Source organism: Xiphias gladius, chromosome 14, assembly GCF_016859285.1.
Source record: "Xiphias gladius isolate SHS-SW01 ecotype Sanya breed wild chromosome 14, ASM1685928v1, whole genome shotgun sequence".
Taxonomy (NCBI): Eukaryota; Metazoa; Chordata; class Actinopteri; order Istiophoriformes; family Xiphiidae; genus Xiphias; species Xiphias gladius.
This window is the reverse complement of record NC_053413.1, coordinates 19,956,422-19,975,511: the sequence shown is the minus strand read 5'-3', so window position 1 is coordinate 19,975,511 and position 19,090 is coordinate 19,956,422. Positions and strand designations below refer to the sequence as shown.

Genomic DNA, 19,090 nt, shown 5'->3' with positions numbered 1-19,090 from the left:
GATGTTGATTCAGTCCAGGTGCTTGGACCGTAATAGGTCCAGATGAGAAGCCTGTTATCTGTGGCTCTACTGCTACAGTTCAGCCTTTTATGACCAGTCAAGCTGGCTGCAGCATTGTATGTGTTATCTGTAGTCGTTGATCGACATTATACCAGACCTCAGGCCCAGGATCACAGCCGATGAGCAGTGCCAACACAGATCATCCAGGCAGTTGTGCCAGGCACACGACTTGACTTTTTAGAGGTTATCTGCCTGCTAGTACTAGTAATTAGTGCCTAGGGATTATTAGATTAGAAGTAATCGCTCAGGCAATTGTATATGATGCAAAATGTGTTCTTGTAATTTAACATTTCTTTACAAAGTAAAATACATTCATTATAATCACAAAAAATAATCACAAAAGTAATCACACAATAATCACAAATAAAGACACAATTGTAACGTATTTTTCAATATACTGCAGATAAAAGGGTTGTTCACAAATGTAAATCTGTTTGTTTTTTTTGTTTTTTTTGGCTTATCCTGTGTCTGTTTTACTCCTGTGTTTACAAACATTACTAATGTAAATAGTTCTTCAACGGTGCCTAATTTACATACATGTCTACCAGAGTTTAAACTTATAAATAATGGGCCTAATTATAAACAAATACCATCCAAATAAAACACTCAGTGCCTTGTCATTCTGGACATACGTATTACAGTACATGATCATACACCGAGAAGAAGCATCAAAACATATCGTTTATGCTGCACTGACCTGTGAAAACTACATTTTTTTCCTCAGTTGATGTCTGTCTATGTGCCCCTGAGCTAGTTCAGTTCCCTGTCTAAGCTCAGCCTAGTTGACAAATAGTTTTACAACTTTATGAATCTAGAGGTCAGGGCAAACTCAGATGCTTGGGGTGGAGGGGTTATATGCGGAGTGATATGGTACATTTGATTGACAGGCCATGTGGGTATAAGCATGTAACCTGGGGGTAGCGAGGACGTAGGATGTGAGGTTAATGTAAAGTTTTAATCAAATCAGAGGTGAGGGGTCAAAAGTACAGTGGATGCTGGATGGCAACGTAACGGCGGAGGATGAATGGAGGAGGAGGGGGGGTGGAGGAAAGGATGTGATGGTGCCGCGGGGGGTCGCCAGGTCTGCTCGTTAACAAGCTCGTTGGCTGGAGCCCATGCCTCGCCTCTGACTCACACTGCCCCCAGTCTAGCTTGATGTGTCTCTTTCTTCTACACACATAAACAGACACACAAATAATCTTTGCCGGCTTCCTTAAGATTGCGTCTTTTCCCATTTCTTTGTATGTTGCCGGCAAACATGTTTGCACCATCATAAAAACAACGTGAGTGATTTTCATCATGAACCCCTCAAGGTGACAGGTTTGCTCCAGGTAGTCTTAACTGCCATCATTATGTGAGATGTACTCAGCGTCTTACAAACACTCTCACATGAATGCTGTCAGACTTGCCTGCTTCAGATGAAATAAAGATCGTATAAAGACTTTCTAAATGTAACAGTGTCTTTTTTTTCCTCTTCTCAGTGTTTCCATGTGTACCAGAGAAACCCGGCATGCCCTGTCCAGGAGAAGACAGTGAGTTGAACCTTTTATTTGTTTAGTTTTTTACCTAATTTTGACAGCTGCAGTCTTAAAGAAACCTACATACAATTTACATTTTAAATTTGAGACACTTAAGCAAATTCCTTTATCCCGGAGAATTTCAAAATGGAAATGGATCAAATAAGGGTAAATCATTTTTGAGTTTGAGAAACAATGGTCAGAAATAAATTCAAATCCTGTGCTGCTTTTGTAAACCTGTGAAAAATCTCTACATGAGAAATTGAAGTGTGTGAATGTGTATACAATATCTGCAGTTGTAGAAAATCCTGTAGAATGTCTTAATAAAATGTGTACACAGATTATATGAATGGTGAGGTTGGTGGAGGATGGTGAGGACTGAGAAAAAGCTTTTTTTTTAAACTGTTTGGCTACAGATTCAAAGCAGAACACTGCGCCCCAAATTCCCATAATCTATGTGACACTTAAGTTACATACGTACACACATATTTCAGTTACAAGTAGAATCCGGGCGATAAAATGGCCACGCCGATATATCGTCCGATATTTTCTCATTCAAGATTTATTGGTATTGGTGTATGTGGCAGCTGATAAATGACAGGAAATTGAAGTACAGAATTTTTTTTTTTTAAACTTCTTTTATTTTAACTTGAGCATATCCTATAATGCAGTAAAACCTTAAGGCAGTTTCACATTTGACATGTCACATTTTTCTTTTATCCAGATTCCAGTTGCCTTAGTCCAGTTTTAGGAACATTAAAAACATATTTATTACAAAAAAAGTCAAAAGAACCTTGATAAAGAAGCTTCATAAAGAAATGAGCGAGTTAATCCTATTGACTCTTACAAACTTTAAGTGTATACCATTTAGAATGTTTACAGTACCTGTTTACAGTACCTCCTGAAGAAGCTTCTTTTCCCAATTAAATCTTAAATCACAGGTAAAGCGCTCTTTTTCCTCTCTCCGCAGAGTCCATATATCGGCGTGGAGCCCGGCGCTGGAGGAAGCTTTATTATGCCAGTGGTCACGCCTTTCAGGCCAAACGCTTTAACAGGGTGAGACGTGACACTAAGTTTTATTCCCCAGTTTCTTTGCACTGTAAGGTCCTTCACTTGTGTGCTTTCTTGGCTTTAAATATTTTCAGTCTGTATATTTAAAGTCATGTATATCTCATATTTGACTTTTTCATTGTGTAATTAAAATCTACTGTGTCATGTAAATCCTAAAACAATGCACATTTCAAAGCTTAAATATGCCTATTTAAAGGAGAATGGGATGTCCACTGCCCTTTAGTAATTTGTCTTTGTATGGATTGATGGAATAAGACGGATGGTGGTGACACAGAACAATAGCTGTGGAGGGATTTAATTCTATACTGGCAGGAGTGCATATTTCAGAAGCCACCACAGTCTCTGTAGCATCTCCTTCAATGAATGTGTGTTTGTGATGATGAATTTTTCTCCATCCGTCCCCGGCACAGCGAGCCCATTGTGCCATCTGTACAGACCGTATCTGGGGTCTGGGAAGACAGGGCTACAAATGTATCAACTGCAAACTGCTGGTGCACAAGAAATGCCATAAACTGGTGACAGTGGAGTGTGGCAGACCAATGATCCAGGTGAGCGCTGTGACAAATGTCATAATCATTAGCTTGAAGGCATGAAGTGGATCATTACCGTCCTTGACTCTCACATAAACTGCAAGGCTGTGTTCTGGTTTTGTGCTGATTGTACTTAATGGCGAATGTTGTTGTCTAGGAACCAATCATGCCAGGCCCGCCATCGAGTCAGTTAGACCAAACTGAACAGCCAGGTAACACACGCTTGCTCTCACACACACACACACACACACACACACACACACACACACACACACACACACACACACACTCATGGGTGCGAATACATCTAAAAATGGAAAACATAAGTCAAACACATTGACATTGACACACTGTCTCCTGTTCTGCACTTCTGAAACATCAGTGCGTGTATTACCTTTTGCACCCAGGCCGGTTTGAATCTTTTTAATTACACTCTTGAATGTCTTTCCAATGCTTTTTGACTTGAAGACTTTAATTTGACTCATTGCCTGCAGATTTTGACCACTGTTCCCTAAAGCCAAGACTGGAAATATTTCTATACACATGAAGTACATTTAATTGGGACTATTTTCAGTTGGTGTCGCATGGTAGTGGGTATTGACGGCAGCAGGACGGTGTATGCGTGATTGAGCGAGGGGAAAAAAAAAACGAGTGTTGTGATGAAGAAACATGTCAACCAGTCCAAAGCTCTGGCTCACTGATGTGTTTTTAATAGGTTCCTCCTTAATACATTTCTCTGTGCTCTATGGAACAGAGGAATTTCAGACTTTTGCTACACAGATAACACTTGTTAGCTGAATCAGTTCGTTGTTAATTTTGGTCTTTTCATTGGGTTTATTGACTGTAAGTGAAAAACAGATTACCCGTCTTATCCTTCAAGAATAAATAAACTGAGCTCAAGAGGTTGTTGGCATCTGTGTAGTTTTGTTCTATCCAGACTACCGGTTGGTCAGCTGCATTTGGGGTTTACCTACAGCACCAGACTTAAGTCCAGTCAGGTGGTTGAGAGGCTGACTGGAATGAGAGAGCTTAGGATCATTGTTGCTATTGTTAGTGAGGTAGCTGAAGCGCCTTCTAGATGATCAAAGGGCACCTGGGTAGTTGTGGGGCACAGTCATGGAAAACACTGTGATGGAAATATCTATGTTTAAGCTCGTTTTTTAATGCATTTCTGCTAAGATCAACTTAAATAATATTGAAACTTCAATTGTTGATGGTGTAACTATCCATGAACAAGCATTTCTACTGTTTTTCTATCTGCAAAATAGTTACTCTATATTATTTCTGTAATTTTTAAATATTCTGGTTTTGTTAGAGGTGGGATACAAAAGGGTACTTTCTTGTCTAACCAAGCAGAGAGAAATTACTCTGGCACTGCAGGGCTGTAAACAAAGCGTCTGACTGTCTCTCACCTACTTTCTCTCCTACTTCTGTCATCTCTCCTATTTTTTCCCCCTCTCCTGCCTCCCCCTCTCCTTCTGTCTGTCTGACACTTTCTCCTCTCCTCTCGAAGGCCCGCAGAATAAAGACTCCAGAGAAAGCTTGACTTACGATGGAGAAGAGAAAGAGGTGAGAGAGAAATCTTTTCAAACACTGTTGATGTATGACTCACAGTCTGTCAACCTGTCATGTCGACTAGATGGATATGTGTGCGTATATGCATATCTAGACAGAGATACTGTTGCGGTTCATGTGAGAAGGAAAAAATAAGATCAGCTGTAATTGGAAGCAGATTTTTGTCTAGATATTTTGCTAGGACTTACATTTGGGTGATCCTTCTTCCACCTGCTGTGGATGTGTGATATAGAGAGCATACAGATGCAGGCACTTTTGCAGTGCTGTGGATATTGATTTCCTTTTGTGGAGCTAATAAAGTAACCTTTTATCACAGCTCTTAATGCCAGAGGCTGATTAATGGCCCAGGATGTAGTTTGGGGTTGGGGTGGGGGTTTGTTTAATGGAGCAGGAGAGTTGGAGATGGATAAAGAATGGATCGAGTTGGACACAGATAGATGGAGATAAAAGAGAGCAAGCCAAATGATCTTATCTACAGTTCCATGTCTAACTCTGGGGAAGGTGGGTTGTCACGTGGAGGGAGGTTAGATGGATAGCCAGTGGAAACGGTTCACTACAGAACAGTTTACGGGAGAGGAGGGAAGAGGGAGGAAGATAGGTGAGGAAATGGTGAAGGTGGTAGTCAGGTTTACAGAGAAGTATGACTCTAATACAGGGAGTGCCTCATCTAATGGAGGCAGCATAATGGAGTTTAAGAAGGACAAGAAAATCATTACTAAGATTTATTTTCAAAAAGTGGAGCTGGGAGTAGTTTAAACTTAATTTGCAAATCACCCAAAGGAAATCACCCTCTTGCCTAAGCCAAATCACTAGTTTTATCAATAGTTCAATGAAAATCTTGAGATAGGTTGATGGACTTAGATGTTGCATGACAAACTGTCACAGAGTTGACTTTGTGTGTTTATCACATTATGTTGTTTACTGTTTGTATGATGATCTTTTTTACTTTTCCCCCCCGTAACTGCCCCCACAGGCGCGGAGCAGTAGAGACACGGGGAAATCGCCGTCGAGCCTGGGGCTGGCAGACTTCGATCTGCTGAGGGTGATCGGCAGAGGCAGCTACGCCAAGGTGCTCTTGGTGCAGCTGAAGAAGACCGAGCGCATCTACGCCATGAAGGTGGTCAAGAAGGAGCTGGTCAATGACGATGAGGTAAACCAGAATAGTAGTAAACAATTCTGATGCCAGACCTTACCATTGAAGTCAATCATTTTCTTTATAACCTTTATTTAGACAGGTTGGTCCAATGAGAGCAGTTCACTACCTATGGCATACGGGACTATAGAAGTAAAGGCAAAAATCCAACACTTAAACATTAAAACTTGCAAAAGCACAAATTAATAATACAGATAGAATTGAAAGGTGGTTAGAAAAAAGGGCATCAAACCAGCTATTTATCAAATCTGAAAAACAACCAAATGATGAGATTATGAAAATTGTTGGTCAATCTTTGCATGGACTATTTACTCACTCACTCTTTTTAATTTTTTTGTATCTCTACTTGCAGTCTGAAGATGTTTTTAAAGGGTTGATGTTAGCAATATTTGGCTCTAGACAGAAGTCTTATCCCGTGCTGAAGTTTGAAAACATTTCTCACAATAACACACAGTCTCATTTGAACCACTTTTTCCACTGCTGCCAGTGTAGGCGTTGTAGCCGACGGTTCTAGGGTCAAACCTAATGACTTTCTTTTTTATCAATTAATCTGCACATTATTTTCTTATTTAATCAATTAATTGTTTGTACTGTAAAATGTCAGAAAATAGTGAAACATTACCATCACAGTTTCCCAGAACCCAATGTGACATCTTCACATGTCAGATTTTCCAATTTTCAATTTACTGTGATATAAAAAAGATAGAAGCAGCAAAAAACTCTCATTAGAGAATCTGGGACCAGAAAATAGTTCGTTTTTTCCTTAAGAAAAAAGGAAACAATGATTAATAACTATCAAAAATAGTTGCAATTAATTTTCTGTTGACCAACTTGTCAACTAATTGACTAATCCCTTCGACTTTAAATGTTTCATACTATCTTATGTATTTAAAAGCAAAACAAGTGACTTAGTACATTACATCTTATAATTTAGTTAGACCAGCTATCTCCTTTTGACAGTTTTAAAGGTGTATATCCACTTACGAAACTGTCTAAGTCTGTACACTGTGACAGTAACACAACACTTACATTTATTGAGATGTGAGAGGGTTAGTTACTAGTTTAATCATCACTCTTATGTCATAATTAATGTAATTAGCGCAGCCGATGGGGGCTGTTGTTCATAGCACAATGAACATTTGTCTCGTGAATGTGTGTCTTGTCTGAAACACTTTGAGTTAAGTTGACAGACCTCTTTGAAGCCATCAGTCTTTCTAAGAAGGTGTAGATAAACCATCTTGTCATCAAAAATTGATCTCGGTGAACACATGTAGCACCACAGCCAGCGGCAATGGTAGTAGTTAGCCTTGATTAGATGCACTTAATGTGATTGACAAATTGACAAGTGCTTGTCGATCAATGGTGAGGTGTTCTGCTGTCCCTGCCCTGTCAGCGTGAGCAGCATCCGTGTCCAGACATATTACCATCCAGCCATCGACAGAGGCTCGCTGCCGTTTCTACATGCTCAGCCCTTTTCTCCTGCCGCCGGCCACCAGACACATGAGCGAACCTAAAGCTTTGTAGCATGGTCGATCGAGCTCTGTGCTTCTTCAGCTTTTATAAGTTCAAGGGTACTATGTCAGAGTGATCTTTGATTGACATTTGGGTGTGTCTTTGTGTGTTTCTCTTCCAGGACATTGACTGGGTCCAAACAGAAAAGCACGTCTTTGAGCAGGCCTCTAATCATCCCTTCTTGGTCGGCCTCCACTCATGTTTCCAGACAGAAAGCAGGTGATAGCATGCATCCTTATGCGAGTTATAGGGTCTCTTCGAGGCTTGGGAAAGTCGTCAAGAATGGGGAAAAACAGAGTTTGACATCTTGAAAATTATTGAAAATGTTACAAAAGAACCTTTTAAAGTCACAGCGAAGCAGTAGTAATGTGACGTATATGGAGTTTAGTTATGAGAGGGAGGAAATCAAATCCTTTAGATGTAATTTGGGTGTGAAAAGGTGGCCGTGAGACAGAGCTGTAGGACTGTTCATCTCTAACGACACCTCCCTCTCCTGTATTTTTAGATCAGGAGCGGGATGATAATGGTTAAATTGATCAATTAGACCCTCAGTCACATTCTTTGGAACTGTAAACAAAGTTTTTGCCAGCTGAAATCCAAATATTCACATCCTACTACAATATTGCTCTGTTAGTTGACCACTAGCTAACAGTCACGTGTGTTTTTATGTGATTGCTGTTCACCCCAAATCACATTTGATTTATGTAACTGCCCCTGATTTCAAGATGAGTCAGCAAAAGTATGTTTTACAGGAAGATAAAAGAGAAGGATTGCGATAAAGACTGTACTAAAAGATGATTTTTTTGACACACATAGTATTCATCATGTAACAAGAAATAAACAAATAACACAGGGAGGCAGAATTAGAACTTAGAAAATGTATTTTAATTTGACTGCGGTGGTTAACTGCTTACGGGAGACATCCTGTCATAGAAAGTCAAACTGAAAGGTCAAAACAGGTACTGTAGCTCTTCAGTGAATTACAATAGTATATGTATGAGTGGTTCAATATGACATATACTATAAGAGTGTTTTGGCACCTACTGCTCCTGTGGTTAACGCAAACAGAACACTTCGTTAAGGTCAGGGAAGAGTGTGGTGATGATTAAGGTTATAGGAAGATCCCCACCATGGTGAAAACATGATTTCAAACTTTAGGTGTTTTTTATGACATTATATATTCATGACTTATTAAGCAAAAGACCAGTGGGTTTCGTGGGTTTGAACGTATTTGATTGACGGACTGGCAGCCTAACCAAAAAACCCCCCAAATGTCATTACATTTTGATCATTGCACCTTTTTGGTGCACGGAAATACGTGAAATCACCTTTTTCCAAATTCAAGCCGCTGAGAAGAGCTCAGACAAACCAGAAAATACAAAAAATGGTCCTTAATAGAAAAACAGAATTGACATTTCATAGACAACAGGATGCTGGGTTTCTGTTGTCCCATGCTTTGCACGCTAATCCAGCCAACCTCATTGACTTTTTGTAGATGATTAATAAAAAGGACTAATTATGTATTCAAGTTGAAAATACAAACTCAGTATTACATTTTCTTCTTTCGCAGACTCTTCTTTGTTATTGAATATGTAAACGGTGGCGATCTCATGTTCCACATGCAGAGACAAAGGAAACTCCCAGAAGAACACGCCAGGTAGTCATTAAAAAGAATAAGACTGATGTCATCTAGTTTTTCTCTTTGCAGTCATATGTGATTTTGAAAAACTGTTCGCTCCCCTTCAGATTCTACTCAGCAGAGATTAGTCTTGCACTCAACTACCTCCACGAGCGGGGAATCATCTACAGAGATCTGAAACTGGACAATGTGCTGCTGGACTCAGAGGGACACATCAAACTTACAGACTACGGCATGTGCAAGGTGCTGTTTGCAGTTTACTGGAGGCTCTCATCATGTCATGATGCCCTTTGGATAAAAGCACCTGCAAAGCTGCCCAATTCTCACTTTACAGCCAGCTGAGATGATCTCACAGCTGATGATCTTTTTGTTTTTGCAGGAGGGCTTGAGACCAGGCGATACAACAAGCACTTTCTGTGGTACCCCCAATTACATCGCCCCTGAAATACTCAGAGGAGAGGATTACGGTGAGAGTTACAACGCACAAGCACTTAGCAGAAATGCTATCTGATGATTTTTTGTGATACAGAATATGAGGCACTATGCAGGAATATGTGAGATGCTGTTTGCAGTTACGATTATGGATATACAGTGGTGCAGTCCCTGGGTTATCTGCACTATTTGAAATGTCTTATTCAAATAAATATACATACTATAAAAACAAAAAAGAACAAATGAGAGAAAATGAGGTGAAACCTAAAATGAGAGAGAATAGAAAATGATAAACACGTGCTACAAATTAGCAAATACATTTAAAAAAGCAATAAAATTGAAGCAATTGTGACATCCTCTGAATGAATAATGCAACTATCTTAACTCATTATCAAGAGTTATCTTACTTGAACAATTGGATGTTTGGATGACTAACGTGTATGGATCACAGTTTAATATCTTACAGCTGTTAAAGACAAAGGTTAGGTGTAGTTACAAGCTTTCAGAGAATATCAGTTTCTACATCATAACGGAGTGCAGCACATACACGTATCTACAAACACAATACGATAAAAATAGAAAAAGAGCTCCCTGGTTACCAAAAGTGGTATCATAGCAACAAGTTCCACTGCTCAGGGATCATACCAGTGTTTTTGTATGTTAAGCTAATTTTTTTAATGTGAGCACAATAAGGCCTTTTTCCACAAACAACATTTTCACTTGTCACAGTAGGAAATGCACAGGAGTGAGAAATAAAATGGCTGAACTCCGCTTAGCTGCTTCTTTGTCCTTGTCCTGCTATTGTACATAGCAGGACTCTGGCTCACACCGCCAGGAAAATCGCAGTATAGGCATGCGCAATGTTCCCGTTTGACGCACTATAATAATTAGTCACAGAAAACACAAACTAGCTAAGATTAGTATTTTTAATAGTTAAGTTAATCTGACAAATGACAAAAAACCTCAGTGTCCTCTTTTAAATCTCTATGAAAGACTTATTTTCATAGATTAGCTTTTAATAAGTTTTAGATTGGCTTTTAGTCTTGTTTTATTTTATTTATTAATTGTTTTAATTTACATATTCTTCTCTTGTCATGTATTTTATGTGCTTCCAAGAGTGTTCATTTTCTCATTGCTTTTTATCTGCTCTCATGTCTGTAAAGCACTTATTGTCACTATAAACTTGTTTTTGAAAAAGTGCTATATAATTAAAGGTTAGCATCATAATTATTATGAAACTTAATTAAACCTAATGTAATTACATATGTATAACTGGTTTTGCATGTGCTTTTCCTGTACAGCCAATGACCGATTATAAGCAGTTAGAGATTTATTTAGCGTACAACAACAAAATATAAGTTTACATATTACTTGTGAGGATTTTGCCTTGTACTTTATAAAAGTACTTCATCAAGCTCTGATGCTAAAAAAAATCTCTTAACAAACCCTTTATCTCTCCTCAGTCATTTTTTAGCATTTTATATATTATGCTGCTTACTTTATTTTCTGGTTGTAGTTACAGGTTGTGAATATTAATGAGGCTGCCCCTAAAAGCTGTTGTATTTCAGCCAACAAAAGGCCATTATGTATTTATTTATCTTGTTTTGGTTGCTCTGTTAAAGAGATTAAATGGTAGTTTTGAACACACTGCCCTTCGTCCTGCTGTCTCGAACACCCTTCGTCTATCTGGGTTGCCTTCTTGTCAGAGATATAATCTGTAACATACAATGTGCGTGTCCTCAGGGTTCAGCGTGGACTGGTGGGCGCTTGGTGTGCTGATGTTTGAGATGATGGCGGGCCGGTCGCCCTTCGACATAGTCGGAAGCTCCGACAACCCAGACCAGAACACAGAAGACTACCTCTTCCAAGGTAACACTCGCACTGCAGAGATTTATAATTGGAGGAAAAAACAGCTCTGCAGAATCATATAACACCTTTGTATTTACACCTTTCTGGTGGCCACTTCTCTCAAAACCAGGCGCATACCATCTGTTACAGGGAAATGTGTGAATACATGAGTGTTTCTGTCTGTTGTAAACACAGTCTCAAAATGTGTCTGTTTTCTTTGCAAGCAAGTGCAGGATAGAGTGGAATTAAAAGTTACCAGCTGACAGACTAAGTCATATTTCAAAAACTGCTGACACTTCATTAAAAAGGCTCTTCTATGTATGTTCAACATGAGGATACCCGACAGGATTGAAATCATAACTGCAGCAGTATCAGTGCTATCCTCTTTTATTTTAGCCTCAAGGGAACGCCGGTCTCACTCTCTCCTCTTCTTGTGCATCCCCCTCCTCTCCCCTTTCCTCTCACCCTCTGCAGTAATATTGGAAAAACAGATCAGAATCCCCCGCTCGTTGTCAGTCAAAGCTGCCAGCGTCCTCAAGGGATTTCTCAACAAGGTAAGAAGGGGTCAGACGGGCCTGGATCAATCTTAAACAGTGTTGGCTCCTGCTGGCCCCTGAGAATGACATTATTGTGGCCTCAGTTTGAGTCAGAGTGCCATTTCTCACTTTCTTTCATTCTTCTCTTCTCTACCCCCCCCTCGGGAGGTAGAGAATGTGGCTCTCGCCCCTTTTTGTTTATACCGATTTTTTTTTCTACCTTTTTCACACACCAAACTCCACTCCTCTTTTCCACCTTTGTTGCAAATTCTCTCCTTTCTTACTTTCTCCACCTTTTTTTTGCCTGTTGTCTGACTTCTTGTTTGTCTCCGTCACCATCATCTCCGAATTTCTCTCAACCTCCTCTCACCGTCTCTCCTGCAGGATCCCAAGGAGCGTCTAGGCTGCCACCCTCAGACGGGCTTTGCCGACATCATGGGGCATCCATTCTTCCGAAACGTCGACTGGGACCTTGTGAGTCCTTCACTTTTATTCTTTCTCTCTGTCTTCTCCTTTTCTTGAATTACCTCGTTCATTGTCTTAATCACAATTTTCGTCATATTTTCTAATGAAGGAAATCAGTACCAGTACATGCCGGCTGCCAAATAGGTCATAATCAATCCATATATTGATCCTGCAGAGAAGGAAAAAGATATTACTAGACAGCAGAAGGTCAAATCTAAGTGCACGGGGTCACCCGCTCTCTCCTGCCTTGCAGGCATAGAAGCTCTGTCAAACCTGAGGGCTGTTAGCGATAGGATGAGACTCATGCCCATGTGGTAAGCATCACAGATAGAAACTACCAGCCCAGGCAGAAGACTGACAACAACAGATATGCTGCCTAACAGATTAACTGAGATGGGAGGCCAAAGATGGAAAGGAAATGATTGGAGACAGATCACTGACTGACTGACAGTCACCAAGAAAGAGATGCACACTCAGCTGAAATGTTGAATTCTGGATATACATTTCCTATTCTTATATCTCACAGGGAAGTCATTTCAGCGATCAGATGGTGAAACAACAATTCATGATCACAAGAACCTGTTAATAAGTCTAATATCAGCTTCATCGTTAAGGAATTATTTTATTTTAAATTCCTTGTGAAATGAAATACTGAACTGCACTAAACTTCAGTGAAGTTCCAGTAATCTCAGAGGTTGGTAATACTTTTTCTGAAGGTCACTGGTATTGCATACTGCATATGTTTGAGTACTTTCTTTCCTGTATATACAACAATGAGCCAAAAATTATGACCACTCACAGACGATGTTGCTGATTATCTCGTAACAACGGCATATGTCAAGGTCTGGAATATATTAGACAGTAGGTGAACAGTTGGTTCCCATAGTCAACGTGTTGGATGCGGGTGAAATGGGCAGGTGTAAAGACTTGCGTGACTTTGACGAGGGGCCATATCGTTACGGCCAGATGAATGGGTCTGAGCATCTCTGAAACAGCAAGGCTCGTGAGATGCTCCCGGTCAGTAGTGCTGAGTACCTCCCGACAGTGGTCTGAGGAGGGACAAACATGCAACCAAAGCTACCGAGTCTGGTTCAAACCGACAGAATTGCTACTGTGGCGCAAGTTGCAGAAAATATAACAACGGTTACAGGAGGAATGTGTCGCAACACGCCGTGCATCTCACCCTTCTGCGTATGGGGTTGCGTAGCTGCATCAGTCTCATCAGTGTACATTTAAAAAATCCTGCAGAGGGAAATATGAAATTAAAGCTGGAACCTTGTAGGTTCCAAAAAAAAATGAGAAGAGGAAAAAAATGGGAACATTAAAATACTTTAATGTCAAGAGAAAAACAAATATCTGCTTATTGATTTAAATTGAGTTCAAATATAATTTGAAATATTTCTGACACACTGCTAGTGAAACTGTAAATTAATGATAAAAATAGCATTGAGAGATGTAAAAAAGGGCGTCAAACCAGCAATATATAAAATCTGAAACACAATGTTATGACATTATGACAATTTGTTGATCAACCTTTGCATTGAGACACTTTTAGTGCAACAGCTAGTGAGTTCGTTTCCTGTCAGAAACTACATCATGAAGTCAGAGCAACATTACAAAAGTATCAGTCAGGTTGAGGATACCAGAAAATTTCCAAAGCACTGAAATGATTTGACATGTGTAACCATCTATATTCTTTATGCTTTAAGACTATGAGTGTTTCTCTGAATGTGGAGCAGGGTGTTAGAAATGAACTTCTCGGCATGTATTTACAGTAAGTCTGCACAGATAGTAAAGCCCTGAAAGACTTTTTGTGATTTGCCTCAAAGGGCAATATAAATAAAACCGACATGACTATTTGAAGTAAGTATCACTTATAAGGATCCCACTGAAAGTCAAACTAGGACTAAAAAAACTCAGTTATGTATGAAACTCCCTGTTCTCAGTTTCAGAGATGAGTAATATTATCTTTTAAGAGTGAATGAGATTCGTTTTTTATGACACCCTGAACTGTAAAATAAAACTAATGTCTTACAGTTTTTCTAAGAAGTTGTGGCGCGTTGACAACACATTCAAAACTGATAGGCTGATCTAGATGTAGTTTCTTGTGTGGCTGCAAGTGACAGTTATTATCAGGGCTGCTTAATCTGACTTAAAAACTTAAAACTCAAGGTGATCAGAATAAAAGTCCAAAACACAAAGATTTTCAATTTACAATAATATCACAAAGTAAAAGCAGCAAATCCTCACTTTTGAAAAGTCTTAAAAAGCACTGATTTAAGCTTATCGAGGTCCAAGTCATGTTTAATGATTAATTCTTTATTATATTAGGAATATTCCAGGAAGTAATTAATAAATGTATATACATTTATTTGCACATTGTTAATAATTCCAGGCCTTATCATCCCTATTGGTATTTATAGTTTGGGCAGTATGATCATGTAACAGGTATTAAATGTCACTCTGTGTGATATTAATATGTCTTAGATGTCTTAAATTTAATTTGGTGAACCTGCAGAAATGATTTGTTATAAGCTCAGTTGAGCTGGTTCTGTTCGAAAGTTAGAACTGCTTCGTATCAAAAAGTAGAGAAAAGGGAGTCTACTGTGAAGCTCTGTACACGTGTACGTGATCCGGCACGTTTCATCTCTAAAGGCAGACGGACATGACCTTAACAAATGGAAAGACTCACATGCACTGGTGGATGACACGGCAGACAGACAGTCAGACCTTCAGACAGACAGGGCTGCTCGCCAGGGATCACCATGACCTCTTTCCTCTTTTTCCCTGTTTGGTCTGGAGCAGGAACCCAGCAGTCGGTCAGAGTGTCTAGAGGGATCAGTTTACACCTCCCCCACCCCTCACCCTCGCACGCACGCACACACACTCACTCACACACACACACACACACACACACAAAAACGCACGCACATACACAAACCCGAAAGTTTGCCGAGCAGTGCGACGGTTGACCTGCAGGGGGAACAGTTGTTGGCTTGCTTGAGGAGTCATGTGTAGAAATGCGATGAGAGGCAGAGGTATGGAGTAGAAGTACAGGTTCCTCATTAAGGTTTGAGTTGGTGTTGGTCACTCAACTCAAGTATCTCTGTATGGAATCAGGATACTTCTACACATAAATACCTGTGGCTTGTAAAATATTATTATTGCTATATTGAGTTTTTTTCTCCCTATTTCTGTGTGGCGTGTTTTTGATATTTTGCAAGTGTATATAGTGTTGTCCTTCTCCTTTGTCTGTTTTGGTATATTGTATCACTGTCTTTTCTGTGAAATCTTTAATGTTTCATCTTGTTACACCAATGAAAAAAAGGAAACAGAATTAGACCTGGCTCTAGACCATATTACAGTTTGACTGTTACTCTAGTGCAAACAACAATTATTTCCTTTATTTGTTAATTTTGTAATTATTTTCTAGTGTGATTGATCAATCATTTAGTCTATAAAATGTCAAAGTGAAAAATGTCCATCACAATTTCCTAGAGCAAAGTGATGTCTTCATATTGTTTTTTTTTTTTTTTACCAGCAGTCCAAAGTCCAAAAATATTGCATTGATTACAGTATAGGACAAGGAAAAGCAGCAAATCCTCACCTTTGAGAAGCTGTTAGCAGAAAATGTTTGCTAAAAACCAATATGATTAATCAATTATCAAAACAATTGGCGACTTATTGACAAATGGGTGCATCTCTGATTTTGATTTTTAAAACACATTGATGTGAAGCAAAAACAAGTCGTATTTCTCTCAAAATCTCGCAAATATAGATATATATTGTGAAATTGTTTAATATCAGTGTTTGTCCGTAAATATATTTCAGCCCTATCAAAATACTTGCAGATTATTTTTCCATTGATCGACTAATTGATTATCCGAAGAGTCGCGCTAACTCACTGTTACTCTTCAGTTTAAATACTCAGCGTGATCACATGTGTTGTTAATGCCATTTAAGACCAAAAAAAAGGTGGTTGTGTTCCCACCTGATGTCTGTGTTGTTATTTCAGCTGGAGCAGAAGCAGGTGGTCCCTCCATTCAAGCCCAACATCTCAGGGGAATTCGGACTGGACAACTTTGACGCCCAGTTCACCAATGAGCCAATCCAGCTCACGCCTGATGACGAGTGAGTTTCCATTTCATTAGCTCCCTCTTCCATCCTATTATGATTTCATATAACACTTGTAATTTACATATCCTTTTGTTCGTTGCAGCGATGTGGTCAGAAAGATTGACCAGTCTGAGTTTGAAGGGTTCGAGTACATCAACCCGCTCCTGATGTCGGCGGAGGAGTGCGTGTGAGGGACGTGACGTCCGTGCTCATACACACACGCGCACACACGCAAACACACAGTCATGCACGTGTTACGTGGTGTCTCAGTGTCTTCAAGCAGCATAGTTACGAGACAACATGACGACATCAACCTTCTGTTCGAGGGCCACACATGCACAGTAGAACGCTTACTTGCCAAAACCAGTCACACTCACACTCTGCCATTTATAACCACTTGCCCTTAAGCCTACCTTCTTTCTTAATTATTTTTATATCATATAAATCTGCACTGATACCAATTTTCTCATCGGGGCCTCTTTACCGGCAGCCAACAAGGCCACAAAGTTCTTCCAAGGTTGCTGTACACCGGGGCGGAAGGGAGGAGGCATGGCCCCTGACACATGAACTCAGCATCCTCTCCTTCCAGCTGGTGGGGTGTTTTCAATGCATATCTTATTTGTGTATATAGAAATATATGAAACTACTATTGAGGATAAATGTTAGACAAGGCCTTTTTTTTTTAGCTTCAAGCCTCCGTCGGACAAAACTGACAACTTAATCGTCATAAAGTCATTTTGGATTTAGCTTTGTCCCAACACCCCTACTGTAGTGGAAACAGAACATTAGCATTTAAAAAAAAAAAAAAGAAAAAGAAATGAAAAAGATAAAAATCTATATATTTTTGTCATGTTTTATTTAACAACATAGCAGTCATTATATATGTTGTTCTGAGTGTTAATAGAACCAAAAAAAAAAAGGTTCAGGCTTTGTTTTGTTGAAGACTCAACATCTGGAAAATAGAGGGAGCCTGCTTCACGTCCCTCCTCCCAGAATGAAGGAGCGTAAACAGCAGTGTCCAGCTAACGCTAATAATGAGTTAATGCTCTCAAAACTGTGAATGAAAGAGCTCACTGTGCCGGGAAATGGGGTCGAAGAGTAGCACATAATACCTGAACGCTGGAGCACAGGTTTATTTTGCTGTGCAGACCATCCATGGAATATACATTCACACAGGACCAAAAAACATTTTTCTGAAAATGTCTTGCTGGTACGTATTAGAAGGTACAGTATATATACGAAAGATTTGCTGTCCTAAGTCATAGAATTTATATATTCGGATTTTTTTGCTCATTTTTAATACTATGCCTTTCTGAAAGTTATGTTCTGTTTAAAATTGTTTTGTTTTGTGCTTTCTCCATTCTGTGTATGTCTTTTTGTTGTAAATCAAAATACTAAGTGATAGCTGAAATGAGAGTTCAGTTAGAAATCCAAGACACAGCGCAGTTGTTGTCCTAAAATGTGACTCGAAAACTGTAATCTGTGTCTGCTGTGCTCCATTTTTACCATATCTAACCCACGGTTCATCAGATATTTTGTAAAACTGCTTTAAAGCATATCAAAGCTCTGAAGAGCCACTTTCTACCCACCAACTGTAACAAGACTGAGTGATGATGCATGAACCTCCAGACTCTCCTCCGGTCAAAGCGTCTCTCAACTTGGAAAATATTTTTGGGCTCAAGTGGTGACAGGAGGAACTCATTCATCTGTTACACATGCTACTTCTGCTTTATTGTTACTTTTCTGTGAGTCAGATTTAATTTGGATTTTTTTTGTTTTTATCACTACATTGATCACAAAATGTTACTGGGTGAACGAAATGGAAAACACTATTTGTTGTATTTGTCGTATTTTGGGGGTGTTTACCACCCACAGGACTCTGCTGAACTTTATTATTAGTGTGCAAAGAAAAAACACAGACGGTAAAATAAACGTTTTATTTCTCTCCTTGTGGTAATATGTGATTGTGTCATTCATTTAAGTCAATTTACCCGTCATGAGGAGTATTGTTCAGTCTGAAAAACATTTGTATGAAGGCTTCTGCGGCTCTGGAGGAGCTTTTTCAAGTTTGAGAAAATAACCCTGATGATCCCTTTCATATATATCTTTGGTTAGACTTAAAATATGTGACAGAAATGACTGTACATTGAAGTCTGAAAGATGAGCACATTTAACAGGCAGGGAAGGTCCAATGAAAGATGTTATTGAATTAGGATCTAGTGTTTTTGAAGCTTGAAACATACAAGGGACCAAAAGTCAGGACTTCTCAGCCTCTGCTGTTCTGATTCTGACAAACCTAAGTAACGGTAAAACAGTATAGTAATAAGTAAAATATGTAAAAAAGCAGGAATAAAAGAGTAACAAAACCAATAATCAATAAAATAATTCTTATAAGAGTAAAAATATAGCAAAACTGTCTCACAAGTCCTCAAACATGCAAGTTCAAAACTAAATCGCTCCAATAATGTTAAAATAAAAATATCATGGAGGAGTAACATTGATATGACGGTAAAGGAAAATTCAGAAGATCACCAAAATTAGTAAGCTTCATGAATATCTGATTTTCTGATTTTCGTGCCAATCAATACAACAGTTACGGAGATATTTTAGTCTGGGCCAAAGTGATGGACCGATCT

General features: G+C 39.2%; 1 protein-coding gene across 1 annotated transcript in view; it reads left to right on the top strand.

The window, feature by feature from the left end:
- The window catches only part of prkci (protein kinase C, iota), a 30,799-nt gene extending 12,398 nt beyond the window's left edge, over positions 1 to 18,401 (top strand). The window contains exons 4-18 of the mRNA XM_040144030.1: positions 1,542 to 1,592; positions 2,548 to 2,633; positions 3,059 to 3,196; positions 3,336 to 3,390; positions 4,692 to 4,747; positions 5,727 to 5,903; positions 7,540 to 7,637; positions 8,989 to 9,075; positions 9,165 to 9,300; positions 9,437 to 9,524; positions 11,233 to 11,358; positions 11,812 to 11,891; positions 12,258 to 12,347; positions 16,354 to 16,469; positions 16,558 to 18,401. Of these exons, the coding sequence (XP_039999964.1) occupies positions 1,542 to 1,592; positions 2,548 to 2,633; positions 3,059 to 3,196; positions 3,336 to 3,390; positions 4,692 to 4,747; positions 5,727 to 5,903; positions 7,540 to 7,637; positions 8,989 to 9,075; positions 9,165 to 9,300; positions 9,437 to 9,524; positions 11,233 to 11,358; positions 11,812 to 11,891; positions 12,258 to 12,347; positions 16,354 to 16,469; positions 16,558 to 16,645 (1,472 nt within the window). The 3' untranslated portion in view covers positions 16,646 to 18,401. The remainder of the gene's footprint in view (positions 1 to 1,541; positions 1,593 to 2,547; positions 2,634 to 3,058; positions 3,197 to 3,335; positions 3,391 to 4,691; positions 4,748 to 5,726; positions 5,904 to 7,539; positions 7,638 to 8,988; positions 9,076 to 9,164; positions 9,301 to 9,436; positions 9,525 to 11,232; positions 11,359 to 11,811; positions 11,892 to 12,257; positions 12,348 to 16,353; positions 16,470 to 16,557) is intronic.
- Positions 18,402 to 19,090: the final 689 nt, after the last annotated feature.